General features: G+C 57.2%; 2 protein-coding genes across 8 annotated transcripts; one reads left to right on the top strand and one right to left on the bottom strand.

The window, feature by feature from the left end:
• Nucleotides 1-754: 754 nt before the first annotated feature.
• STX1B (syntaxin 1B) lies at nt 755-22,840 on the top strand. The gene is made up of 10 exons (XM_016929734.4): nt 755-1,027; nt 9,796-9,870; nt 10,939-11,038; nt 11,130-11,204; nt 14,542-14,615; nt 15,060-15,168; nt 15,363-15,436; nt 18,640-18,777; nt 18,884-18,994; nt 19,223-22,840. Exons 1-10 carry the CDS (start codon nt 998-1,000, stop codon nt 19,301-19,303), a joined length of 867 nt encoding a protein of 288 aa, XP_016785223.2. The 5' UTR covers nt 755-997; the 3' UTR covers nt 19,304-22,840.
• Nucleotides 22,841-22,955: 115 nt separating this feature from the next.
• Nucleotides 22,956-27,335, bottom strand: HSD3B7 (hydroxy-delta-5-steroid dehydrogenase, 3 beta- and steroid delta-isomerase 7). Of its 7 annotated transcripts, none has more exons than XM_009430679.5 (7): nt 26,824-27,335; nt 26,279-26,446; nt 25,899-26,054; nt 25,572-25,680; nt 25,399-25,498; nt 25,101-25,263; nt 22,956-24,335 (listed from the first exon to the last, which is right to left on the bottom strand). In XM_009430679.5, exons 1-7 carry the CDS (start codon nt 27,122-27,124, stop codon nt 23,920-23,922), a joined length of 1,413 nt encoding a protein of 470 aa, XP_009428954.2. In that variant the 5' UTR covers nt 27,125-27,335; the 3' UTR covers nt 22,956-23,919. The 7 variants fall into 7 exon arrangements, with proteins under 7 accessions (XP_009428954.2, XP_001155219.1, XP_009428953.1 ...); XM_001155219.7 differs by having other exon boundaries at nt 26,279-26,450; nt 26,824-26,944; XM_009430678.5 differs by having other exon boundaries at nt 26,279-26,450; nt 26,806-26,940.
• Between the last annotated feature and the right edge of the window lie 92 nt (nt 27,336-27,427).

The following is a 27,427-nucleotide window of genomic DNA, read 5'->3' as shown; positions in this document are numbered from 1 at the left end:
AGGATGGGGAGAGGAGAGGTGGGCATCAGAACAGGAGGTCACTCAGACCCTCAGGGGCACCTGATTTCCCCTCCCACTAAGGACAAATTTCATGTTCAACAGTCAGAGCCATCTGCAGATGGGCCAAGAGGTCCTGGGAAGTAGTGAGCACCCTGTCCCTGGAGGCAGACAAGCAGAGCTCCGAGACCCACCGCGGCGGGAGAGGCCCAGGCTGTGCAACACAAGCCCCGTGTCCTTCTCAGCAAGCACCTGGCTGGTTCCCTGCATCGTAAAAACCACACAGAGGGTCGGTCTTTCTATTTATAGTGTCCAAAGAGCCTCCTGCAGGAACACACATGGGCTCGCACCCAGAGGTGGTCGCGCGCAGCCTCACGCAGACACCAGACACAAAACACAGCCGCGATCTGTGTCTCCTGGAAAGGGATCCACATCCCGGCTCCCAGGTTATTCCCTGAATTCATTCCGTCACCCCCTCTTTCCGCCGGGCCACCCCACCCCCCGGGCCACCCTAGCATCTCCGCTTGGCTCTCCGCATCTCTCCCTGCTCCTCGGGCTCTGCCCACCCCCACCCGCCTCCAGGCCTCTCCCGCCCCCTCCTCGGGTGTCCCCCAAGCCCGTGACTACAACCCCCAGGCGCCCCCGGCCTGGGCGCTGCGCATGCCCCCTGCTCCCTGCGCGCTCCCGCTCCCCCCGCCCTCGCTTCCTCCTCACCTCCCTCCGCCCCCCTCCCCCGCGCTCGGCTCCCGCATCCCTCCATCCTACCCTGTGCCGCAGCCGCATCGCCACCGCAGCCCGGCAGAGCCGAGCCCGGCCCAGGCCCCTGCCCCTGCCCGGCCCTCGGCCAGTCGCCCCCGGCCCCGCCCCCGCCCGCAGGCCCCCCGCAGCGGCCGCGGCGCCCCCCGGCGCCCCCAGACCCCGGCCTCCGGCACAGAGGCGGGAGACCCGGAGCAGCAGCAGAGGCAGGAGGACTAGGAGGAGGAGGAGGAGCCGTCGCAGGATGAAGGATCGGACTCAAGAGCTGCGGAGTGTGAGCTTGGGGGTGGGGAGAATGGGGGGGCGGGACCCCAATATTGGGGGAGCTCGTGGGGATGGAGTGGGGGAGGTGCTGGGACGTGGGGGCGAAGGATGAGATCGGAGGTTGGTAGCCGGAGCACCCCAGTATCTTCAGGCGCCTGATGTCTCTCCAGTGAACCTGCATTTTGGGGACAGTGCCTGGAAGGGGTTGGAGGCCATGAAGACACAAGGGGGCAGGAGAGGTCTCAGGGGCCTCGAACACCCCGCATTCCCAGGAGGGCCCCGGGGTCTGGTCTGGGGATGGGAGAGAGTGGATATCAGGAGAAACCGGAGGAGACTGTCATCCCCTGGGCAGGTTTGCCAAAGAGAAGCATGGGGGCGGTGACTGGGCCAGGCTGAGAGTCTAGCAGGACCCAGATTCAGGGGATGCTACGGGGAAGGACACAGGTTGGGACTGAGATGCCAGCACCTGGCAGTGAATGAAGTGTGTGTGTGTGTGTGCACACGCGTGTGTCACTCCCCATAGGGAGGGGGCATCTCTCCGAGACAGGGAGGGAAGAGGTGGCCTCCGGAGAGAGCCAGAGGGCCAGGGCCTGAGACAGGGTGACCCAGAGGTGGGAGATGGGGATGCAGAGGAGAGGGCCATGGAACACGGGCCGCGCTCTGCTTGGGGGAACTGGGGCACCCCGGGCAGTCAAGGGCTGATGCAGGCCCCAGGTCTGCAGGCCTGAAGAGGCCCGGCTCCAAGAGTCTGGCCAGGCAGTCCCTGGTTTTGGGGGGACAGGGGAAGGACTGCAGTGGAGGCTGCTACCTGAAGGAACTGGGGAGTGGGGTTCGATGAGAATGGTTTCAGGGGCAGGGAGGACACTGGGGCATTTGGAGAAATGACCTGGGGCCTGAGGAGGCAGCACTGACAGTCCGCACTGTGCTGGGCTGGTGGTGTTATGTTAATAAGGGTACCGGCCCCGGCTGAGCTGCCCAATGCACTGAGCTTTTACAGGGAACTGGTGGGTTGTTACCCCAGGGGTTATTACCCCACTTGACAGACGAGGAAACTGAGATTCAGGCGTGGGAAGGGACTTGTCCAAGGTCACCAAGCAAGTGGGTGGGGGGCAGACTGCAATCTGGGTTTCCTGTCTGCCAGGTTGACACAGGTCTCTGCTTTTCTGGCCTTTGAAACAGAAGTTTCAGCACTGGGGGTGAAGAGCTGTCCCCTGGATTTGGGGGTGGGGACCCAGGTTACAGACAGACGAGAAGAAGGTGTTTGGAGGCAAGTGACCGCTGTCTCTGGGGACAGACAGGTTGCCAAATGGGAAGCAAGGAGGAGCTGGTGGCTGAGGGAGGGAATTTTAAAGGTTTCTTTATTACATTTTTACTGAATATACACTCAGGCATGAGGAAAGTGACAGTAATAATAAACATTGTTTGAAGTGTTTTATGCATATTCACTCATTTTGATCCTCACAGCAATCCTATGAGACTGGTTATCTCATTTCATAGATATATAAATATCTTTTTAGATATATAGATATATGTTATCTCATTTTATAGATAAGGACACTAAGCTCAGAGAGGTTAAGTAATTAGACCAAAGTCACACAGCTGGTAAAGGCAGGATTCAAACCCAGGCAGGCCGGCTTCAGCATCGGTGCTGTCAATTCCCCTCCTCAGTTTGCAGAGCAGGCTTTCATCCGTGATGTCATTAGAGCCCCACTGACCTCCTGGCAAGTGGACGGGGAGGCTCTTTCATTTTAGAGTTGGGGAAACTGAGGCCCGGAGTGGTTGAATAACTTTCCAAAGGTCACACAGCTAGCAGGTGAGGGATCCGGACTTGAACCCAGTTCCCCTGCTACCAGGACTATTCCATGACTCCAAACCCCAGGGAAATGGAAGTGGGTTGGGATCAGGTGGTGTGGAATTGGGGTACAATTCAAGAAAGAGGGAGGGAAAAGGCTAAGCGGGGTAAGGGGGAGGCAGGGGAGGGGGAGGCCTCATGAATGAGTCAGGGGCCCCTGCTCAGAGGTAAGGAATCCTGTTGGCTGTGGCTGCCGGAGGTGGTGTGGAAGGGTGAAGGGGCTGAGTGGATGTGGTGGCTTTGGTATTAGTCACAGCTCAGGAAAACTGGAGATTCAAGAGGGGGCGGGCGGGGTGGGAAAAGCTGACAGATTCGGGTAGCGTAAGGGTCTCCCTGCTACAGTTGAAAGCAAGGAGGCTGGGATGCGGGAGACACCCGGCAGGGTGTGGGGGACCTGGAAATGGGGTCTCTGAGACACTGGGAGGGATGAGGCAGGGGCGGTGGTGGGAGGGGACATTAGCCCAGGGGACTGATTGTCTTTCCAACAGTACCTTGGCATTCCCAAGGGGTTCTCAAGTCCGTTTGTCACACAGTGGTTTCGGGAGCCAGACTGTCTGGGTTCAAATTCTAATTTTGCTACTTCCTGTGAGACCTTGGGCAAGTTGCTTAACCTCTCTGGTCCTCAATTTCTTCGCGTATGAGTTGGGAGAAGTAAGAGTGCCTGTTTCACAGGGTTGTCCTGAGGACTGGAAGTAGTTAATATGCATCAGGTGCCTAGGAGGGGGCCTGGCGCCCAGCAGTGCTGTGTGTCTGTTACCCAGCAGATGGCTTGTTTATTTCTCTTCAACACCACACAAGCCCCCTGCGATGGGCAGGACATGGCCCCTATTTTATTTTGGAGTACATTGAGGGCCAGAGGGGGTAAAAAAAACCTGACTTGTCCAAGGTCAGATAGCTTTTAACGGTCGAGGTGGGCTTGAACCAGGGTTTTCTGCGTCCAGTTTACCAGGCAACCTTGGTTGGTGCTAGGCTGGTTGTGGAGGCTGTGAAAAGGAGTTAATCAGCTAAATAGGTGTCCCAGGGTCTAAGGAGTGAAGCCAGAGTGGGGCTCAAGAGGAAAGAGCAGAGCGAGTGAGGTGGAGAGGAAGGTGGGTTATGGGAGAAGACAGGAGGGGCACAGGGAGGGCTGAGGTCTGAGACGCAGCTGTGGAGTCCGGTGGGAGAAGTGCGGAGACAACCTGGGAGGAAGGTGGGGCCTGCACTGCAGGAGCCTGAATCTGAGGCTGGACAGGATGAAGGCTGCTGAGGGACCGCCCCGTGCCCCAAAGGCCCTCAGGTATGAGGCAGGCACAGTAGGTGCTTTAGAAACGCAGCCCTGAAATCACAGGGTGCAGAGACCAACGAACCCTGGGTGATGGATCCATATCCTCCAGCTGCTCTGGGCTGCCTTTATTTATATTTTAAAAAATGTTTTTAGAGACATGGTCTTCCTCTGTCGCCTAGGCTGGAGTGCAGCGGTGCAATCACAGCTCACTGCAGCCTTGACCTCCTGGTCTCCAGGGATCCTCCTGCCTCAGCCTCTCGAGTAGCTGGGATTACAGATGCGCACCACCACGCCTGGCTAATTCTTTTTACTTTTGTAGAGATGGGGTCTATGTTGACCAGACTGGTCTTGAACTCCTGGCCTCAAATGATCCTCCCGCCACGCCCTCCCAAAGTGCTGGTATTCCAGGCATGAGCCACCGCGCTCGGCTGGCACTGGGCTTCTTTCTGCTATCCAAACACACAAGTTTACCCCTGTCCAAGGACCTTCGCGCATGCTGTTCCCTCTGCCCAGCATGCTGTTCCCTCTGCCCTGAATTCTGTTTCCCCAGCACTGTGGCACAGTTGGCTCCTTCAGGACCTAGCTCAGATGTCACCTCCCCAGAAAAGCCCTGCTAACCATCCTGTAGAAATCCTTCCACAATCCCCCCCAATTCCCATGTCTCTCAATTCCATCTTTCTGCTTATCTCCCTCCTGCTATTCAGCACAATCTGAAATGGTCTTGTTCACCTCCCATTGTCTGCCTCCCCCACTGGAATGCCAGCTCCCTGGAGGCAGGCCCTCCTCGCCTGTCTTCTTCACCACCACATCGCCAGCAGCACCCAGAAGAGCACCTGGCACAAATCAGACACATCCGTTAGATGAATGAATGACTCCATGAAGCAGAGGGAGGATGAGAAAGGGGCAGGGGGTAAGGCAGGAAAGATGGAGGAGAGAGGTCAGGGTGAGAGGGCCAGGCTGCTCAGGGGGAGGGAGCAAGGAGAGGCCCCAGCCAGGGAGACAGATGGACTGAAGCAGAGGGTGGGGGAAGGGGCGCAGCGGGAGGCTGCTGCCTCCGATCAAACGATGATGCTTGCACCCCTGAGGAGCATGGGAAGCCCGTGTGTGTCAGTGCTGGGGCACGCATGTGTTTACACACACACACGTACACACACGCACACTCTCTCTGACTTTTCTGTCACCCAATTCCAGTCTCTTGCCGCCTCTCTGTTTTTGTCACCGTCTCACCATCTGTCTCTCTGGTCACTGACTTGCTGGCTCTCACTGTCACTCTCCTCCTTCCGCTTCTGTATCTGTCCTTGCCGTCGCTCCACATCGACATACACACAAGGCCCGTGGTGGCTCTGGTGTGGAAGACCTGGACTTAGGGGGCCCCTGAGGAGGTCAGGCTGCAGCTGGAGGCTTGGATCTGATGTGCGCAGTCCCCAGGTGCTTCTGGAAGGGGCTCAGGGGCACTGCACTCTCTCATTCAATCCCTCTCAAGTGCTCAAGGAGCTGTGTGCTGTAGAGCAGAGTGCCTGAGTTTGAGTCATCCCATCAGCTGTGTGATCTTGGGCAAGTTACCCAATCTCTCTGCGCCTCCACCTCCTCATCTGTCCAATGAGAATAAGAATATGACCTCATGGAGTGGTCGTGAGGATTAAACAAGAAATGCAGGCTGGGTGCAGTGGCTCACACCTGTCATCCCAGCGCTTTGGGAGGCCAAGGAGAGAGGATCTCTTGAGCCCAGGAGTTCGAGACCAGCCTGGGCAATATAGTGAGATCCCATCTCTCAAAAAAAAAAAAAAAGGAAAAAGAAAAAAAAAGAAATGCAAAGCACTTGTAATAGGACACAACTCGTGGTAATCAGCACATATATGTTACATCCTCGATTTGCACATGAGGCAACTGAGGCTTGAATCGTTCACCTGTAACCTGCGGCCACCATAAAGTAGACTGGGGCACATTTGATCATCTTTTCCTAGGTAGTCTGGTTTGCCCACAGCCTGCTTTCTTTTTGGCTGGCCTAACTTCTTCCAGAAATGGATGCTGTGCTCATTACTAAATATGCATCACTCAGAGCACGGAGGGCCCCTCAGAGCAGGGTGGGCACTTGCACCAGTCTGCTCATTTCAGTGACGAGGGAACTGGGGCCCAGGGAGGAGTCGAAGTTTGCCTGGGGTCACACAGCAAGACAGACGGAGGCTGGGAGGCCTGGCCTCCTGTCCAAGCTCTTCCTGCAGCCCTGGGCCCCTCCTACTGATTTTCTGTCCTGGCTGCAGGAGTTCAGCAGTCCTGAGGACATGGCAGAGTGGGCTTTTTAGGACCAGGAGGGACTGCCATCTGTCAGCAGGACAGAAGGGAGAGAGCCTGACATTTAGTGCCAGACAGTCCTGGGTTCAGGTCCTACCTCTGGCCTCATTTGCTGTGAAGCTTTAGGCAGGTCAGGCAACCTCTCTGAGCCTGTTTCCTTGTCTGTGACATGGAATCAGCCGGTGGTAGGCATTGTTACCACTCAGCAAATGCAGAGACTAGGCTCAGGGGTAGAGCCAAATGGTCTTCTAACTAACAGCTGACCTGGGGCAAGTTCTTTTTTTTTTTTTTTTTTTAAGAAACGGGGTCTTGCTCTGTCACCCAGGCTGGAGTGCAGTGGCACAATCACAGCTCACTGCAGTCTCTTGACCTCCTGAGCTCCAGGGATCCTCCTACCTCACCCTCCCAAGTAGCTGAGACTACAGGTGCGCACCACCATGCCCAGCTAATTTTTGTATTTTTTGTAGAGACATGGTCTTGCTATGTTGCCCAGGCTGGTCTTGAACTCCTGGGTTCAAGTGATCCTCCCACCAGAGCCTCCCAAAGTGCTGGGATTACAGGCGTGAGCCACTACAACTGGCCTGAGTTATTTAGCTCTATGCCTCAGTTTCCCCATCTATAAAAGGGGGCTATAATAATACCTCCAAGGGGACTGTTATAAGAATGAAATGGATAGATATATGTGGAGCACATAGAACAGTGCCTGGCACATTGTAAAACATCATCTAAATATTTGCATAAGTATAATTATGTTGGCCAATGGTCCTTACAGAGTCCTAATGAAGATTAACTGAGATAACAAGAATGTAAGACTTACGCAAAAAATACCATCAAGTGCTCTTGTTTTGCTAGGTTGTCCGGACACAGAGCCTTCCCCAGATTGGGACTTAGCAGGCGCTCACTGAGAGGGAAAGTAACTGGGAGCGGAAAGTCAGTGGGGGAGGTAGCCCAGTCTGGAGCCTAACAGCGGTCTTTGAGGGGCTGGATGCCCATGGTTTTCTGGCCCTATGTGGCCTGGGTGCCCTTGGGCAAGTCACTCTCCTTTTACCCCCCTGGCTTCCTGTTCCCTCATCTGTGAAATGGGGACGATGATGTTTATGCAGCTTTTCTCTCAGGGCTGGTGGTGCTGAGGATCAAAACGGATTATGGATGTAAAAGTGTTTGTAAATGGTAGAGGATTATTAGCTCCCAGCTCTCTTTGTATTTATTATACCAAATAAACCACACTTGGGCCTTCTATCATTCTTCCTGTCTTCAGGGCAAACAAATAGGTAGCCCAGGGTGCTCCAGAGATGAACCTAAGGGAGGTGGCTCCAAGAACAACAGGAGAGATTGAAATTAGATTTTAGGAAAGACTTCCTAACGTTAGCATGGGGAAGGGAGAGACACAGAGAACAGGAAAGTCCTCAGGCACCCGGGCCAGGGAGAGGCCGCATGACCTGCGTGAGGCTGGTGGCTGAGTGAGTGGTTGAAGGGAGAGAAAGGGCAGAGGAAGGCTTTTGGCTCTAGGGGAAGGAGGCCTTGTAGCACAGCTGGATTTTGAGGACAGAGAAAGTGAAGAGCATCATGGTAGGCCGATGGGTCCTCAGAGGTGAGCCCAGCATCCCAGAGCCTCTCAGGGTCCCCAACTTATGCCACCTGTGCTGCCCCACTTTCTGGGGGCAGCTGTGAGCCAAGACGGAGGAAACTCCCTTTCCAGGCGGATGGTTGGGATTGTCTGGAAATTCAACACAAGTGCTGAACACATTTTCCGACACAGTGTGGGCCCAGCGTCTGTGTGAAGACTCCCTGGAGTTCCATTTGGGCTGGGCTTAGCAGGGAGGCTGGGGTGGCTCAGGAGCGTGTTGCTGGAGGCCCCCCAGGCTGTGCGGGCTTTTCCTGGGGCTGTGGGGCACTGCTGATCCTGAGTTTTGGCTGTGTGGACTGCACCTAAGTCCCATCTGGCCCTGTCTAGGTTCAGTCTGAGCTGTCTGGGATCTGTCTGGGATCTGTGTGAGCCTCGGCTAGTTCAGTCTGAGCCTGTCTGGTTTCTGTTAGGCCCTGTCTGCGTTCCGCTGGGACCCTGGCAAGCTCTTCTTTTTGGATTCCAACTGACTACACCCCCAGGTGGATGCTGTTTGGATCCTGTCTTGATTTCACCCAGGCTCTAGGGTTTGGATTCTGTCTGAGCTCTGGCTGGGTTCTTTTTGGAAATCAGGATGAACTCTGTATACATTTCCACTGGGGCTGATCAGGGCTCCAGATGTCATTAAGCTCGATGGGCTCAGATTTTGCTGTCAGACCTCTGTTCCAAGCAGAGAAGGACTCAGGTGTGTGTAGCACAGGGCACCTCCCCTACAGCCTCTCCTGTCCAGCTCTGAGTGTGTGTGCAGACATGAGGCTCGGAGAAGCTGGAAGAACAAGCCCAGTGAGCCCTCCCAAATGTCCTCAGGGGTGCAGCTGAAAGCCAGTGTGTCCACACATGTCAGTGCGGCTCAGCTGTGAGTCTGCGTGCGGGTGAACGCCAGCATCAGTGCATCCCCGTGTGGGTGTTGGGGGGGCCTATTCCTGTGTGCCTTGGGTGTCAGCTCTTCTGTCTGTGTCTCGAGTCTGTCTGTCGGTGGCAGTGGTGCTGTGGGTGGGTAAATCTCTTTGTGTCTCTGAGCCCTGCGGGTGGAGGGTTGAGCAGCTGCAGGTTGCAACTGGGAAATCCAAGCCAGCAAGAGTAGGTGGGTGTGAAGTTGGAAGGGGCTGGATGAAAGCAAGTGAATCCACTGCGAGGGAGAGCCGGCTGGGAGGGGAGGGAGAGTGGGCGGGAAGAGGGGGCCACAGGGCGCGAGGGAGGTCGGGGTGCTGCCCGTATCTCTTATCCAGCCCTCACTGCTTGCTCAACTTGGCACCTGCCGCTGGCAGTGAAGTGACCTTGCACAGGGGACATGTCTGGTCAGGTGGGGCAGGAGAGGAAGAGAAGGAGTAAAGTGAGATCCGGGCAGGAGAGCAGGAACAGTAGGGAGATCCAGGCTCCCGGGACTCCAGTCCAGGACCCTTCACGGAGCCCAGGGTCAGTTACTGCAAGCCTGACGTTGAGCCGTTGTTGAAATATTGAAATCATCCCTATTGGCTGGTCAAGGCTGGCTCTGCGCCCCCAAGGCCACATCCACCCTGAGAGGGGGTCTTTTGCCAATTCCTTCTAAGGAATCCTTTGGGCTGACAAACACTTTTGGTGCCTTTGCCATCTCCCCTGCATGGGACCCCTCCCAGGACCCCTCCTCTGAGCCTAGAGCTGGGAGCACCTGTGTGTGCATAGCAGGGAGAGGGTGGGAGAGCTGGAGAGCCAGCCTTGGGGACCCAGGTAGGGCCTGCTCATGGACTCAGCCTTCCTTGTCCCCAGGCGAAAGACAGTGATGATGAAGAGGAGGTGGTCCACGTGGATCGGGACCACTTCATGGATGAGTTCTTTGAACAGGTAATGGGCCTCCAAGGCCCCCAGCCCCAGCGCCCAGCTCCAGCACCTAGCCCCAGCCCCAGCCCCTAGTCCCACTGCCCAGCCCCAGCGCCCAGCCCCAGCCCCTAGTCCCACTGCCCAGCTCCAGCCCCAGCTCCAGCATCTAGCCCCAGCCCCAGCCCCTAGTCCCACTGCCCAGCCCCAGCCCCAGCCCCAGCACCCAGCCCCAGCCCCAGCACCCAGCCCCAGCCCCAGCCCCTAGTCCCACTGCCCAGCCCCAGCCCCAGCCCCAGCCCCAGCCCCTAGTCCCACTGCCCAGCCCCAGCATCCAGCTCCAGCGCCCAGCCCCAGCCCCAGCCCCTAGTCCCACTGCCCAGCCCCAGCCCCAGCCCCAGCACCCAGCCCCAGCCCCCGCCCCAGCCCCAGCCCCAGCCCCCAGCTCCAGCGCCCAGCCCCAGCCCCAGCCCCTAGTCCCACTGCCCAGCCCCAGCCCCAGCCCCAGCACCCAGCCCCAGCCCCAGCCCCTAGTCCCACTGCCCAGCCCCAGCACCCAGCTCCAGCGCCCAGCCCCAGCCCCAGCCCCTAGTCCCACTGCCCAGCCCCAGCACCCAGCCCCAGCCCCAGCCCCAGCCCCTAGTCCCACTGCCCAGCCCCAGCCCCAGCACCCAGCCCCAGCCCCAGCACCCAGCCCCAGCCCCTAGTCCCACCGCCCAGCCCCAGCACCCAGCCCCAGCCCCAGCCCCAGCCCCTAGTCCCACTGCCCAGCCCCAGCACCCAGCCCCAGCCCCAGCCCCAGCCCCTAGTCCCACTGCCCAGCCCCAGCCCCGGCACCCAGCCCCAGCCCCAGCACCCAGCCCCTAGTCCCACTGCCCAGCCCCAGCCCCGGCACCCAGCCCCAGCCCCAGCACCCAGCCCCTAGCCACCGACAACTTCCTTTTCCCTGTCCCCCACTTCCCTGCTCCTGCACCCTCCCTGGCCTTTTATCAGCCGTTCTGGGGCTGGTCCATCCCCCTGAACCCTGGCTGGTTCCCCTGGAACCCGTTGTTTGGCCTGACAGCTTGGCTGGGTATAGCCGATTTTCTGCTCCAGGTGGAAGAGATCCGGGGCTGCATTGAGAAACTGTCGGAGGATGTGGAGCAGGTGAAAAAACAGCATAGCGCCATCCTGGCCGCACCCAACCCAGATGAGAGTGAGTGTGGCTGCTGGTGACTGTGGGGTGGGAGGAGAAGGGGTCTGGGGTTCCCACCCAGACATCTCACTTGCCCTCGCCCTCCCCTCAGAGACCAAACAGGAGCTGGAGGATCTCACTGCAGACATCAAGAAGACGGCCAACAAGGTTCGGTCCAAATTGAAAGGTGAGGAGGACAATCCCTCAACCAGGAAGGAAAAGAATTGTGGGTGGAGCATGGTGGCTCAGGCCTTTGGGAGGGCGAGGCAGGGCCAATTGCTCAATCCCAGGAGTTCAACACCAGCCTGGGCAACATGGCAAAACTCTGTCTCTACAAAAAATACAAAAATTAGCTGGGCCAGTTTGGGAGGCCGAGGCGGGTGAATCACGAGGTCCGGAGTTCAAGACCAGCCTGGCCAAGATGGTGAAACCTCATCTCTACTAAAAGCACAAAAATTAGCTGGGTGTGGTGGCGGGCACCTGTAATCCCAGCTACTCAGGAGGCTGAGGCAGAGAATTGCTTGAACCCGGGAGGTGGAGGTTACAGTGAGCTGAGATCACGCCACTGCACTACAGTCTGGGTGACAGAGAGAGACTCTGTTTCAAAAAAAAAAATTAGCTGGGCATGGTAGTACGTGCCTCTGTTCCAACTACTTGGGAGGCTGAGGCACAAGAATCGCTTGAGCCCAGGGGGTCGAGGCTGCAGTGAGCCGAGATCATGCTGCTGCACTCCAGCCTGGGTTACAGATAGAGACCCTGTCTCAAACAAACAAAAAAAAAAAAAAAAAAAAAGGGACTGGGCGTGGTAGCTCATGCCTATAATCCCAGCACTTTGGGAGGCCAAGGTGGGTGGATCACCTGAGGTTAGGAGTTCAAAATCCTAACCAAATCCTGGCCAAAATGGTGAAACCCCATCTGTACTAAAAATACAAAAATTATCCGGGCATGGTGGCAGGCGCCTGTAATCCCAGCCACTTGGGAGGCTGAGGCAGGGGAATCACTTGAACCCGGGAGGCAGAGGTTGCAGTGAGCCGAGATCGCGCCACTGCTCTCCAGCCTGGATGACAGAGCAAGACTCTTTCTCAAAAAAAAAAAAAAAAGAACTTTGCCATCCATTGAGCAAAACAGGCCTTTCTCTAAGGAATTTCTACAAAGTTCCAGGAGCCAGATTATTAAACAGTGAGAAAGCACAAAACCCCAGCTTTCCCCCTTGCTCCAGTTCTTTGGAGAAAGATGTATGATAGGAAATGAGGGAAAGGAGAGTGTTTGTCTAAATTGCATCTGAGCCCTGCTGGTTCCACCAGCATGAAGGTTCACCAGAAAAAGGTGATCTTCCGAGTGGCTTCGATTTCATTAAGTCCTCATCTCTCCTGAGCAGGCCCCTGGCATGGCACAGAGCACCCAGTGGGTGGGCCCAGCAAATGCCTCTGAATCGGTATCCTTGGCTCAGGACAGATTGGACTTGTGTGGCTGACATCAGGGGCTGGCGAGCTTTCAAGAGGGACTTGCCAAATGTTCATTTATTCACTCTAATTTAAGGACTTGGGTGCTGGTAATAACCACCTTCCCCCAAAGCACCGTGGGTTGGGAACCTCCTTGTCTGCTCATACCAGGGAAATAGCAGTGTTACCGGCATGCTGTTTTGCATGCTCCTGGTAAGTCAGTATCAGAAAACGTATGCTGAGCACCTCCAATGTCCGAGGCACATTGCTAGGCTTTGGGGAAGAGGAGCTATATCAGCTACCTGGCCTGGAGAACACTGACCTTGGCCCAGAGAGAGAAGGGTAGTAACTCCATGCCCTCTGGACTGGAGGGGAGGCCATATGTGAGCCTCAGATGTGGATTTGTAAAAACAAGCCCTTTGTACTCAGGAGAGTCTGCTGGATGGAAACTGTCTGAATCTGGGAGCACGTTAAGTGCAAATCCAGGCAGACAGAGTCCAACCTCCACCATCAGCTCACCCTGGACAAGTCCCCTACTCTCAGCTTCCTTATCAGTACAGTAAGACAAATGAAAGCAATTTCAAAATTAGCTTGTTTTGGGGGTGGGGGGTGGAGGGCATCAAAATACTTTTTTTTCCAAAGTCATACAAAGAATCCCAATATATAAAACATAAAAGTCAGGTTGTTCTAGCTGAGCTGGAGCTGGGAGCACCTACCTGCCTGACCTCTCTTCATTCTCTGCAACAGCCCCTGAAATTCCTTCTGAGAAACAAGGTTCCTGCTGGCAGTTTAAAATCCCCTGGGCTCAATGGTTTCTCTAGGTCCATCAAGCCTTGACCTTGAACACTCTCTGTAAGACCCTGGGGAGGGCTCTGTGGGTGAGGGGTTCAGGAATAGACCAAGAAAGAAGCTGGAAAAGTGGCCGTGGTTTAGAGAAGCTGACCTTTCAGACCTCCAGGAAAGGAGAGAGGATTCTCTTAGTCCTCTTCCAGCTGGTGGCATGAGCTCAGGCTTTGGGTGTGACCTTGAGTGAGTGGTTTTGCCCACTGGAAACTGAGTTTCTAGTCTAAAACATGAGCTGATATCACTGAACTCCCAGGAATGTTGTAAAAAGTCAATGAGATCCTGTAAGAGATCCCTCCCTCCGGACTTGACCCCAACCCCAAGGCTGACAGTCGGGCCCCAATCTGGGCCAGCCGATTCCAATATCCTTGGGCCATGTGTTGCTGAGCCAGAGCTGTCACTCAATCGGGGGAGCCTTGGGGTGCCATCTGGCCCCGTACCTCCCCCACTGCCAACAGAACGGAGGAGTGAGGCTCTTAGGAATGGCCTGGAGGCCGGTGAGGTCTGAGAGGGCCGGTGATTCATCCCTGCTGCATTTTCTGATCTCACCGAGGTAGATTTTGCCACAATCTCTTTTTTAGAAAATCGGAACGATAGTGTCAGGAGTGCTTGATCCAGAAGCAGGAATCTCAGTTAATCTGTGCACTTTTCCAGAACGTCCTTCAGAAGCGGGAATTCCCGGATCGGGGATCACCTTGCAGGGCAGGGAGAGGGCTGCTTTCTCCCTTGGAATATCCATGTGTTTGCCCTTGAATTCCCCTGGGAAAGAGGGGCCACTAGAACCTGATCCACCTGGAGGTGACTGCCTTCCATCAGAAAAAAGGCAGGCTGTGTTCTTGCCCCCTGTCCAGAGGCTGTAGGAAGTAGGGAGCACCCCACATACATGGCCCCTTCACGCGGGCTGGGCCGGCACGCCCTCATGGAGTTGGACAGGAATTACCACTGATGGGACTTTCCAAGACCCAGTTCTGCCACTAGAACAAATAGCCCCCTTCTGTCTGGTGACCCTCTGACCCTCAGTATCCCTGCCTGCCTTCGGAACCCCCTCAAACGTCTGTTCGTCTGTTTATCTGCTGGCTCCTAACACCACCCTGGGGCAGCGCTGCCCGCACTCGCCCTGGGGATGACGTTTCTCCCCGGGCCTGGCGCTGCCGCGGGGTGTTGACCATTCGTACGCCCCGGACCCTCGCCCCATGTGCCCCGGGTCTCCCGCCCATCGCTGCGCCCTCTCTCCCGCAGCGATCGAGCAAAGCATTGAACAGGAGGAGGGGCTGAACCGTTCCTCCGCGGACCTGCGCATCCGCAAGACCCAGGTAGGAGGCGGCAGCCCAGTGGGGGTCGGGTCGGGACCCAGCTCGGGAGGAGCCCAGGCTGGAGGTTGGCGGGCCAGGGCCAAGCTACCGGCGGGGGCGTGGTCAGGGAGGGCTGGGGCGGGGCTCTGGGGGCGAGGCTAGAGCGGGCGGGGCCCTGGGGCGGGGCTCTCGGGGAGGGCGGGGTCGAGCCGCATCTCAGCGCAGTAGCAGTGTCTCTAGCTGGTGTTGGCCTAAGATGGGGGTACCGGGCGGGTAGGGAACCATGAACTTGTCAGGGTTTGGGATCGCGGCCAGAGCTGAAGAAGGGACCGTAAACTAATTCAGCGCGTCCTCCTTATTCCGCCCATGCACTGCCTCCTCACCTGCCTCGGTCTCTGCTCCCTGACTCCCTCCCTGATCCCTGACTACCTCCCTGATCCGTCTGTCCTCCCACCCCCACCGTAGCACTCCACACTGTCCCGGAAGTTCGTGGAGGTAATGACCGAATATAACGCGACCCAGTCCAAGTACCGGGACCGCTGCAAGGACCGGATCCAGCGGCAACTGGAGATCAGTGCGTGTGCCCCCCACCCCAGGACCCCAAACTCCTTGAGGCTGCCCAAGCCCCCTTCCAGGCATTTCCTCTCTGGAGGGGGCCCCTGGCTTAAGGCGGCGTGGGAGGGTGGGCCCCAGGTCCCCGCCCCATCACCCCACCTCAGGCCCCCAGGCTGTCCCAGCCCCTGAGCAGGGAGTCCTTTCTTCCCGCAGCTGGAAGGACCACCACCAACGAAGAACTGGAAGACATGCTGGAGAGCGGGAAGCTGGCCATCTTCACAGATGACGTGAGCCGCGGGTGGGGCGGGCTCTGTTTTTGGAAAATTTTTGCCTCCCCTCCCTAAGTTCAGGTTGAACTAAGGTCCTAAGTCCACCCTGGAAAAATGAGCAGGGGGAAGCCTGAGCCGGGAACTGGGGAATTCCATGGGAGCGGAGCAGGAAGGCACCCCCATCAGATGACGGAGTCGTTCGTGTGCCAGGCACTGTTCTAAGCACTTTCCACCTTCACATTCACCCACCAACTCATTTAATACTCACACATCCCCTTCGAGGAAACCCCATTTCACAGATAAGGAAAACTGGCCCAGAGAGATGAAATCACTTGGCAAGATCTCAGAGCGAGGGGGAGGGCCAGGACTTGAATCCTGTCTAGTTTCAGAGTCAGAACTCTCGAGCCCTAGGATACACGACATACTCTGCTACTGAAGCAAGTCGTTTCACCAGAGAACTGATTTGCCTACATTAAAAGAAATTTTTTTTAATTAAAAAAAGTTTTTTTCTTTTTTTTTTCTTCAAGACGGAGTTTTGCTCTTATCACCCATGCTGGAGTACAGTGGCGAGATTTCAGCTCACTGCAACCTCCGCCTCCTGTGTTCAAGCGATTCTCCTGCCCCAGCCTCCCGAGTAGCTGGGATTACAGGCGCCCACCACTCCGCCTAAAAAAACCTTTTTTTGTAGAGATGGGGGGTCTTCTTCTGTTGCCCAGGCTGGTCTCAAACTTCTGGGCTCGAATAATCTGCCTGTCTCAGCCTCCCAAAGTGCTGGGATTACAGACGTGAACCACCGAATCCAGCCTAATTTGCCTACATTTTGAAGATTTTTTTTAAAACAAGTTTTAGTTTTGCTTAGGTTTTGTCCCCTGTGCTGCCTTTGTCCTTTTACATATGAAAGGATGGGCTGGCCGGGCCCAGTGGCTCATGCCTGTAATCCCAGCACTTTGGGAGGCCAAGGCAGGTAGATCACCTGAGGTCAGGAGTTCGAGACCAGCCTGGCTAACATGGCAAAACTCTGTCTCTATTAAAAATACAAAAATTAGCGGGGCATGGTGGCACGTGCCTGTAATCCCAGCTACTAGGGGGCTGAGGCAGGAGGATCACTTGAACCTGGGAGGCGGAGGTTGCAGTGAGCCGAGATCTTGCCACTGCACTCCGGCCTGGGCAACAGACCGACACTCTGTCTCTAAAAAAAAAAAAGAAAGAAAGAAAGAAAGGATGGGCTTTCCCCGAACCTAGTTCTTGTTTCTCTCAGTGGACTTTTGCCCCGGCCTGCCCACTCCTGTCTCCATTTCTGTTTCTGGTGGCAAAATGACTCTGGTTAAGGGTTCTAGACCAGGTTTAAAGGATGCGCTATGACTGTCTTAAAAGTTTTCAGCTCATTGTTATTTGGAGAACTGATCTTTGTTGAAAACGCATTGAGCAGCCCGGTGTGGTGGCTCACATCTGTAATCCCAGCATTTTGGGAGGCCAAGGAGGACGGAGGGCTTGAGCCCAGGAGTTCATAGACCAGCCTGGGCAACAAAGTGAGACCCCCATCTCTACAAAAAAAATGTTTTTTTGATTTAAAAAACAATTTCTTTTAATGTAGGCAAATCAGTTCTATGGTGAAACCTGCTTTAATTAGCCAGGCATGGTGGCGTGTGCCTGTGGTCCCAGCTACTCGGGAGGCTAAGGTGGAAGGATTGCCTGAGTACAGGAGGTCAAGGCTGCAGTGAGCTATGATAGCACCACTGCACTCCAGCCTAGGTGACAGAGCAAGAACTTGTCTCAACAAAGAACAAAAACCAAAAAAAAAAAAAAAAGAAAAAAAGACGGGGAGACTGAACACTGTCCAAACAGCCATTGGATGATTTCGGCTTATAGAATGGTCATAGGATGAGCAGGAGATGAGGGGAGAGGGAGTCTGGGCCTTGACTGCTGAAGGGAAGGTGTGGAGCCTTGGGTAGTGGGGAGCCATGACAGGCTGTAGAGCAGAGGAGTGGCTCAATGTGGTAAGAACAGTGAGTAATTTGGGAAGTGAGTCACCTGGCTGAGGCTGGGTGTTTGTGGAGAGGAGGCATATCTGACTGTGGGTCACGGTCTCTTCCCCACTGGCTTTTTTTTTTTTTTTTTCAGCATGGTCTCACTCTGTGGCCCATGTTGGAGTGAAGTGAAGCAATCATAGCTCACTGCAGCCTCGACCTCCTGGGGTCAGGCAATCCTTCTGCCTCAGTTTCCTGAGTAGCTGGGACCACAGGCGCCACCATGCCCAGCTAATTTCCTTTTTTTTTTTTTTTTTTGATAGAAACAAAGTCTCACTATGTTGCCCAGGCTGGCCTCAAATTCCTGGGCTCAAGTGATCCTCCTGCCTTGGCCTCCCAGAGTACTGGGGTTACAGGCCTCTCCCTACTGACTCTTTTTTTTTTTTTTGAGACGGAGTCTCGCTCTGTGGCTCAGGCTGGAGTGCAGTGGCGCAATCTCGGCTCACTGCAAGCTCCGCCTCCCGGGTTCACGCCATTCTCCTGCCTCAGACTCCCAAGTTGCTGGAACTACAGGCGCCCACCACCACGCCCGGCTAATTTTTTGTATTTTTAGTAGAGACGGGGTTTCACCGCATTAGCCAGGATAGTCTTGGTCTGCTGACCTCGTGATCCGCCCGCCTCAGCCTCCCAAAGTTCTGGGATTACAGGCGTGAGCTACCTACTGTGCCCAGCCCTGACTCTTTTTTTTTTTTGAGATGGAATTTCACTCTTGTTGCCCAGGCTGGAGTGCAGTGGCGTGATCTCAGCTCACTGCAACCTCTGCCCCCCCGGGTTCAAGCAACTCTCCTGCCTCAGCCTCCTGAGTAGCTGTGATTACAGGTGCCCACCACCACACCAGGCTAATTTTTATATTTTTAGTAGAGACGAGGTTTCGCCATGTTGGCCAGGCTGGTCTCAAACTTCTGACCTCAGGTGATCTACCCACCTCCCAAAGTGCTGGGATTACAGGCGTGAGCCATCGTGCCTGACCGATGTGTACATATTAACTCACTCAGTCTTCACAACCACCCTGTGAGGTGGGCAGTGTTATGATCCACATTTTCTAGGTGGGGAAACTGAGGCCAAGAGCAGGTAAATAATGTGCCTAAGGTTTCAGCTAGTAAATGACACCGGATTTGACCCTGGCCACTCCACTGCGGTGGAGGCGCTCATGGTGGGGAAGGGTGATTGTAGCTCTCTCCCTCGTCGCCCTAGATCAAAATGGACTCACAGATGACGAAGCAGGCGCTGAATGAGATTGAGACGAGGCACAATGAGATCATCAAGCTGGAGACCAGCATCCGCGAGCTGCACGATATGTTTGTGGACATGGCCATGCTTGTAGAGAGCCAGGTACTGGCTCTGCCACCCATGCCACTCTGGGAGCCTCCCTGGGCCTGAGGTCCCCTCTTCCAGCCCAGCCCCCATCCCTCCCTGTGCATGTCTCCTCTGTCTGCAGGGAGAGATGATTGACCGCATCGAGTACAACGTGGAACATTCTGTGGACTACGTGGAGCGAGCTGTGTCTGACACCAAGAAAGCAGTGAAATATCAGAGCAAGGCCCGGAGGGTGAGCGGGGCAGGCGGCCTGGGGGTAGGCGGGGGAGCCCAAGGCTGAGCCCGGGCTGAGGTGAGTGATGGCAGCGGGCGGGAGGCCTTATCTCTGGCTCTGACCTCTTCCTGTTTCTGTTTTCTCTCCCCTCTTCTCCCTGCCACCCTCTGCCCCGTCTGTCCCTGCATCTGTCCGTGTGTCGATCTCTCTCACTGTCGGCCTGTCTCACTCCTCTTTCTGCTGCAGAAGAAAATCATGATCATCATTTGCTGTGTGGTGCTGGGGGTGGTCTTGGCGTCATCCATTGGGGGGACGCTGGGCTTGTAGGCCCCCCCCACCCTTCTCTCTCCCAGACCCTTCCCCCACCACATCGGGAGCAATACCCCCACCACCCCTTTCACTCCATCCCCTGCTCCAGGCTCACCCCCAAAACAGACCCAGGCAGCCCCACCCCTCCTCCACCCCCACGGCAGACCCTGGTGTCCCTGGACCTCACCGGGCCATGGACCCCCCCGCCCCCGCACGTAGATCGCAGCAGGCGTGATTACACATGCACACCAACATGCATGCCGCCGGCACATGCTCGAGACGTGTGGACACCCCAGCGTGCGTGTGCGTGTGATGTGTGTGATGCACCAGAGCACCCCCTCCACCCCCACCTTGGGTGTGTGTGCGTGGTCTGAGCTTCCCCCTTCACCGGGGCTGTTGTGTAGACTGCAGCCAAGTGTAACACAGCAGCCCATCACGCCCTCTCTGTCCTCTGTGAACAGTGTGTGTGCGTGCGTGAGACCACAGATCTGTGGACACACCATTTGTGTATGTGGAATTTTGTGTTTGAGTGTTTGAACCTAATGCAACAGCAACAAAGCCACTGATACCTGAGCCCTTTGTGTCTGCTACAAACCAGGCAGGTGGTGTGTGTGGACTCACACTCACATTCTCAGAGGATCCAGGGAGGCCCAGGTACACACAGGCCATGGCAGACACCCCATGTCTTTGTTACCCCAGGGGCTGTGGCGTGTCCCAGGAGGGTGTGCATGTGTGTGTGTGTGTGTGTGTCCAGGATGTGCCTGAAGTATTGATAGGTCTTCTCAGATAGAGCCCTCCACACTGTGGACTGGACACCTGTTTTGGGAGGGCACAGAAATGTGTATTTCTTGCTACCTAGAATGCAGCTGTGTGTGTGTGGCGTGCGTGTGTATGCATGTGTGTGTGTGTTAGGGGCTCTCTACATGGTGTGCTTTTTAATTTTTTTTTGTTTTTTGTTTTCTTCGAGACGGAGTCTTGCTCTGTCACCCAGGCTGGAGTGCAGTGGCGCGATCTCAGCTCACTGCAACCTGTGCCTCCCTGACGCAAGCGATTCTCATGCCTCAGCCTCCCAAGTAGCTGGGACTACAGGCGCCTGCCACCACGCCTGGCTAATTTTAGAATTTTAGTAGAGATGAGGTTTTGACATGTTGGCCAGGCTGGTCTCGAACTCCTGACCTCAGGTGATCCACCCACTTTGGCCTCCTTAAGTGCTGGCATTACAGGCCTGAGCCACCACGCCTGGCCTACATGATGTGTTTCTGTCCTGCCTGACCTACATGGTGTGTTTCTGCCCTGCGTATTACACACACACACACACACGTGCGTGCACACACACTTCTAAGGACGTGGCCCCATCTGGCTTTGTCTCTCCAGTTGTCCTTGCCCTGCCCCCCTCCCCAGAGGTGCTGCCCAGTGCTGGTGTGGCCACACACGGCTACATCATTGTGCAGACAGAGCTCCCTGCCTGCCCAGCCTCAGGGCTCTGCACGCTCACACCTAGATCCTCATCTTCCTCCATGTCTCTGCCCAGCATAGCCCCGAGCCCCTGGAAGCTGGTACCCCTCAGTGTGCTCACACGTGGCAAGGCCGAGGTGGCCCCAGGCAGGGGCCATACCAGGCACAAACCATGCACGCTGGCATGGGTGCGGGGATCACACGAATGCCTCCTGGAAGGAAAGGGCTACTTGTGGGAATGTTACTGATAAGGCAAGATGCCAAGGACTTCCCTGCAAGGATCAAAGATCAGGACACGACCCCTTCCTCACACACCCACCTCGGACCTGGGAGAGGACTGTGTGTCCCCCACTGCCCCATCGGATGCTCTGGGCTCTGCCTCAGGGAACTCGGGTTTGGGGAAATGTTTATTTCAGAAGTACTGGAGTGGCCAGTGTGGCAGTGGCCACTCAGGGTGGGCTGGGTCCTGAGACCCATCCCCGACACCTCTCCTGCTGAACCCTCAGGCTGCTCCCCACACCAGGGTGTGACTGAGGGGTACACAGGCCTGGATTTCTGGTGTGAGGAAGGGGCTAGCACCTCCCCTGTTGTGTAGCCAGCACAGGCACAATTTGTGGGTTTGGTGGCAGGTAGGTGGTGCGTGGGAGAAAGGACAGTGTTAGAGGTCCCCACTCCATGGCCTAGGATCATGAAAGGTGAACACACAAGTACACAAATGTGCCATGCCCTGGCATGGGGCTTATGTGTGCACAGGCAAGGCACTCAGTGTGTGTGCGCGGACCCCAGGGTCCCAGGTCATGTGAAGCGTACGTGTGTGTGCATTGTATGTGTGCATTGTATGTGTGTGTACATTGTGTGTGTGTGCATGTGGCCAAACAGATGTGACCTCCCAGAACACAGTACCCCTCCACCTCTACCCGAGCTCAGACAGCCGAGCTCTCCCTTGTCCTGTGTGTGTGTCAGTGTGGCCACGTGCGTAACCCCAGGTGGGCTGTCCTGAGCTGGGGGCCTGCCTGTCCCTTCCCAGAATGCCCCTCTGCAGGACAGGAAGTCTGCCCCAAGTCTGGCCACGGCCCTCCTGCTCCCATCTCGGGCTGCTTGGGAGACATCAGAGCAGGCCTCAGCCCCCAGTCCCCTCTTCCGGCCGCCTGGACAGGACCCCTATTCAGCCCAGGTGTTCCCGGAAGTCCCACGGCCTTGGGGCCACAGGAGAAGGGTTGCAGCGTGGCTGGGGCACCACTCCCCCCACCTGGAGTGGCATTGGGCCCACAGCTGCTCATCTCTGGGCCTCAGGTGGACCAGGGGATCTCTAAGGGTCTGCTGTGCCCTTTCTATGTGTCCCCCGCATCCTATGATGTGCCTGCTTGTTGGCTGCTGTCTGTGTGCGTCCTGGCATGTTGTCTGGGGGCTGGTGTCTTTTGCATGTTCTCGGACAAATGTGTGCCACCTGCCCAGGCGCCTGCAACCATTGAGCCCACATGTGCCCCACGCGTGCCCTGCGGGTGGTCCCGGGCCTGGCCAGGGCTCAGTGCTCCTCTTCCCCCTCCTCCCTGTTCCCACCCCTCACGAAGCACACTGCGTGTCCATCCCATGTACCCGTGGGTCGACGCACGCTCTTGCCACGCCCTGAGCGTGTACACATGACGTGTTCTATGCATTCACCCTGCCCCCCAGCCCGCCCTGCAGAGGACAAGATGGGTGGCCCCGGCTCCCTTTCCCCTAACCGCCCCTGCCCGCTGTGCAGCCGTGTGCGTTGGCGTGTGTTTCTGTGTCGCTGGCGTGTCACGTGATGTAGCCGTGTTTGCTGACATGAGCCCCTGCCCCCTTCTCTGTTTCTCCGTTGGTTTCTAGAGCTCTCTCCCTCCCCTTCTCAGAGGGGACAGGACTCCTGGGGCCTGGCTGGGGCCCAGAGCCAGGCCGCCCTCTCCTGTTAGCCCTCAGAGTCCCATTTCTCTCTATTGGTGACCAACTTGCAAATGGATAAAACACAGGAAAATCCTGCCCCCCCCTTCCTCCCTGCATGTCCTGTCCCCAGAGCCCCCCACCCCACCCTGGGCCAGGTCGGGCCCTGTGGGACGGGAGAAATAGCAACCAATCCAACAGCGGGTGTGCCGTGTGCTCACTTCCTTCTGTCCCCACGTGGGATGGGCGCCGTGGGGAGGCGGACATGGGGTGGGGGGACGGGAGGGGGAGCTGGACAGACAGATGGACACGGTCGTGGATGAGGCTTTTAATCCAGGGTCAGCCAGGTACAGCATTGGGGACATCCCCAGGCCCAGGGCTGGCGATGTGCCGGGAAGGAACTTAGGTAGAGTGGTGGGAAGTGAAAGCGTAGGGAGGCCATAGCCCTCCAGAGGGGAATTCTAAGACAGACAGTTGAAGGTGAGGCCTTTGAGAAACAATGGGAACATCACCTCCCAAAGAGGGACTGAGGTGGCTGGAGGAACCAGAGCCGCCTCTGCACTCTGCACCGAGGGTCGCGTGTGGATGTCAGGAGAGCAGCGTAAGCCTGTGGAGCCTCTGCTCGCTTCCTGCTCAGAAAGCCAGAAGAGAGCCGGGGCAGGCCACCAGGGCACCAGACACTCACCAAGCGGCCATCAGGACTGGGGTGAGAGGACAGAGGAAGGACACTGTCCCCAAACCCTCCCCTGTGTCCTGACGGCCCTAGAACTTGGAGGTGTCAGGACACAACACAGACTCAAGGCTCCTGGATTGAAAATGTGGAGGGCTTGGGCCAGGCGCGGTGGCTCACACTTGTAGTTCCAGCATTTTGGGAGGCCCACGTGGGAAGATCACTTAAGCCCAGGAGTTCAAGACCAGCCTGAGCAATATAGTGAGACCCTGTCTCTAAAAACAACAAAAAAAAGCCAGGTGTGGTGGCGTGCACCTGTGGTCCCAGCTGTTCAGGAGGCTGAGGCAGGAGGATTGCTTGAACCCAGGAGGTTGAGGGTGCAGTGAGCTATGATCACACCACTGCACTCCAGTCTGGGTGACAGAGCAAGACCCTGTCTCAAAAAAGAAAAAGAAAACGTGGAGGGCTCTACGACAAGGACAGCCATTCTGGCCCCAGAGCCCTGCCTCCTGCTCTGGAATGCAGCTGTCCCTTCCCGTCCAGGGTGTGAGGGCTCGGGACCTGGGTGGATGTGCTGTATCTGGGCCTCCAGGCCCCAGCCCCACCGTCACTGGGCTGAACCCGTAGCGGCCTGTACCCAGAGAATGGTGCGGGTCCGGCTATCCTCCCACGAGAACAGGGGCTCATAGCCGAAATGGCGCTGAGCCTTGTCGGTGCTGACGGTGAAGGTGGTGTTGGCCACGGCCAGTGTGTAGGGGTTCAGCAGGGGTGCGTAGAGCACCAGTGGCCGCAGCAGCCACTGCAGCAGGGCATTGAGGGCAGCCAGGAACACCAGCAGCCAGTAGGGCAGCAATGGGCGGGCACCCACCAGCCGCAGTCCGCAGGGGCCCAGGAACTCCATGTTGAAATCCTCGTAGCTCTTGTAGGGTGATCCATCGTAGCAGAAGTATACCTGGCCGCCCATCAGGGCTGCCCGCTGCTCCAGCTCCCGGGCTGCCAGCACGTGCATCCAGGCAACATTGCCTGCCGGTGGCGGAAGAGAGGCGGACACACCCCTGAGTGCCCTTGCAACATCACATCGAGGCTGCTCTCCTGGGCCACCCCCTCTTTGGGCCCAGGTAGTTGCCGCCCACATCCCCACAGCAGCCTGGGAAAGGCTGCCTTCTCCCTCGCCCTGGTAGTCACTTGCTCTCCTGGGCCAGCCTGCATCTGCAAAGAACCTGGGGATAGGATAGAGAAGCCAGGACCTGCGTGGTGGGCCCTGAGAGGCTTGGGGACTGCAGGATGGAGTGGCAGGTGACCTTATTCCCTGTGTAGATGCTACTTCCTTTAAAAAAAGTTTTAGAGACAGGATCTGTCTCTGTCATCCAGGCTGGAGTGCAGTGGTGCAGTCATAGCTCACTGCAGCCTCCAACTCCTGGGCTCAGGCCATCCTCCCGCCTCAGCCTCCTAAAGTGCTGGGATTATAGATGCGAGCCACTGAACCCAGCCCTTTTAGTGCTGTGTACACACTGTCCCTCTCCTCTCCTCTCCTGGGGAATGGCTGCTCCCATAGCTGCAATCTTCTCTGTAGCCTATGATACACTTTTTAATGTCCCAACTTGCATGGATCCTGTATTCTCTGCAGGCTGTGGAGACATAATCACAGTCTACCTTGGCCCATGTATAGACCATATTTTTCTAGCCAGAGTCCACACTTCTCTCCCGGGGCCATGTGGGTCCTGCCCCCTTCTAGAGCAAGTCCTCCTGCCATATTCTCAGCCTCCCCCTGCCTAGCCCAGTCCTCACCCACATAGACCCGGCCATGCTCCACAGAGGCCGGGATGGCCCGGAAGAGCCAACCTCCCAGGCGCAGGCCCTGGCGGTAGAAGTCCCTCATGATCTGGTGGCCTTCACCGTAGATGCCCGTGGGACGAAGGGCACACGTCACCAGGGGCAGCCCCCCACGGACCTGGTGGCAAAGGCAGGTACTGCTGAGACCTGGGACCCGACAGCTTGCTCTCGGCCCCGGCCTCCTTGGGCTGGCAGGGTAAGGGGGTGTGCAGGGCAGGAGCCCCATCTCTGCGCCTCCTTTTTCTGGGCTCACCTTCCTCCCATTGGCCTCCAGGACCAGCCACTCGGCCAGGGCCTTGCTGCAAGGATAGGGGTGCCTGTGCACTGCTTCGTATGGGGTGTCTTCGTTGCCCCTGGTGGGAGGAGAAGGAAGACTCAATGCTGAGGGAAATGGGCTCTTAGAGGACAAGAGGGCCTGCCACTCACCTGTAGAAGGGGTGACCTTTGGTGTTAGGCCCCACAACTTCCATGCTGCTGGTGTAGACCAGGAACCGTGTTCCGGTCTGCACACAAGCCTCGATCACGTTCCGGGTACCTGGCAGAGGAGGGGGCATATCCAAGCTGCAGCTTCTTCCCTCTCTGCATCTTCCTCCTCCCCATCCCAGGTCCAGGGAAAACCATGACAGGTCAGGGGAGGCGGGGGCAGGGCTGTCAATAGGACAACTTGTCCCAGGGGAGTCACCGGAGGTCAAGGCCAAAGACAGAGTGGGGAACAAACAGGCAAGATGGCCAGGAGTGTCCAGAGCTCCTCACCCTGCACGTTGACCTCATGGATGGTCTCGGGACTGGCCCTGCCAAACACGTCTACCAGCCCAGCCGTGTGGATGACCACATGGGCTCCGGCCACAGCTGCTGCCACCTCATGGGCCTGGGTCACGTCCCCCTGGATGGCAGTCACCCTCACAGGCCCTGGCCGGGGTTGGAGGACACAGGCCATGTCAGAGCTGGGGCCAGAGGCCAGAGGCTGGGTTCATCTTCCACCCTGGAGTCACGTTCCCAATGTGACTCACTCGACCCATCCATGTGGACAGAAACCAGCATCATCTGTTCCACTGCAGGGGTGGGGATCCCAGCTTGGGAAGGGTTGGGGAAGCGTCCACACCCTCTCCACCACAAGCTCCCCCAACAAGAACCTGTCTTCAGCTCCTCCAGCCAGGGACCCAGGTGTCGGTCAAAGACCCGCAGCTCCCCGAGCCGGGGCTCCCGCTGCAGCAGCATTCGCACCACGTGCTCTCCCAGGAAGCCACAGCCCCCTGTGACCAGGTACACCAGCTTCTGGGCCTGTGCAGAGTCGGCCATGCCTGGCTGGGGAAGAGACCTTGGCTCATCCAGGGGCTGGCTGCCACCTGCTGCAACCACCTGTTACTGCTGGAGGTGCCCTGGAGCGGTGACGAGGCTGGCGTTTGGGGGGAGGGCAGAGCTGATCCTGGGAGCTGCAGCAACCAGGCCACCTGCCGTCTGCCCCTGCTGATGGCTGAGTTATGGAGAGAGGGGCAGGCTTGGGGTGCAGGAAGGGGTCAGGGTTTAGGGAGAGAGATTTGAAGGCAGTAAAAGGGTGGGGAGGCCAGGAGTTGAGGGAGGTGGAGGGAAGGTTATAGGAAGGTGGGAAGGGCCGGATGGAGGGAAAGGCCACCTGGGCACTGGCAGTGCCTCTGCCTACCTGCAGCCGCTATCCTACCTGCGGCCGCTATCCCAGGGTGCCCAGACTGGCCCGGAGGGGCCCTCTTCTTTCGTCCAGGGCTGGCCGGCCCGCACACCGTCCTTCCGCTGGCTCCTCCTTCTCCCTCCTGCCCCATTCCAGGAACAGAGACCCGCCCAGCCACAACCCCCACCACTCTTGCCCCAAGGCACCCCCTGGCGGCCGCTCTGTGCTCCACTGGCATCTGGGTCCAGCGGAGAACTTGGTGGGGATGAAGCTCGAACTTGCAGAGTGGGCTGAAGGGGTCTGGGGCTGTGGGTGGAGCCAGCGGTGACCTCATCCCACAGTGTGACCTCAGGCCTTCCCTCCTGCTGGGCTTCCCAGGAGGCCGGAGGTCCAGCCGCAGCTGTGATTGTAGGAAGGGGAAGCCTGACCTTGGCACCACCCTGGCGGGCACTGGTGGGGTATTCCTGGTGCGGGTGCGGCTGCTGCAGCCTGTCAGGGGGTCCGAGACAGTCTCGGACTGTCTCTGCAGGTCTGGGCTCTTGCCTGAAGGCCCCTTTACCTGCCCCACACTTCAGGTACCCACTTTTCCCTCTCTTCATCTTGCCCAACCCTCCATGCCCTCTACCCCCAACCCCTT

The sequence above is a fragment of the Pan troglodytes genome, chromosome 18 (genome assembly GCF_028858775.2).
Source record: "Pan troglodytes isolate AG18354 chromosome 18, NHGRI_mPanTro3-v2.0_pri, whole genome shotgun sequence".
Lineage (NCBI taxonomy): Eukaryota > Metazoa > Chordata > Mammalia > Primates > Hominidae > Pan > Pan troglodytes.
Note: the sequence above shows the minus strand (reverse complement) of the source record. Positions and strands in the feature narration are given on the sequence as shown.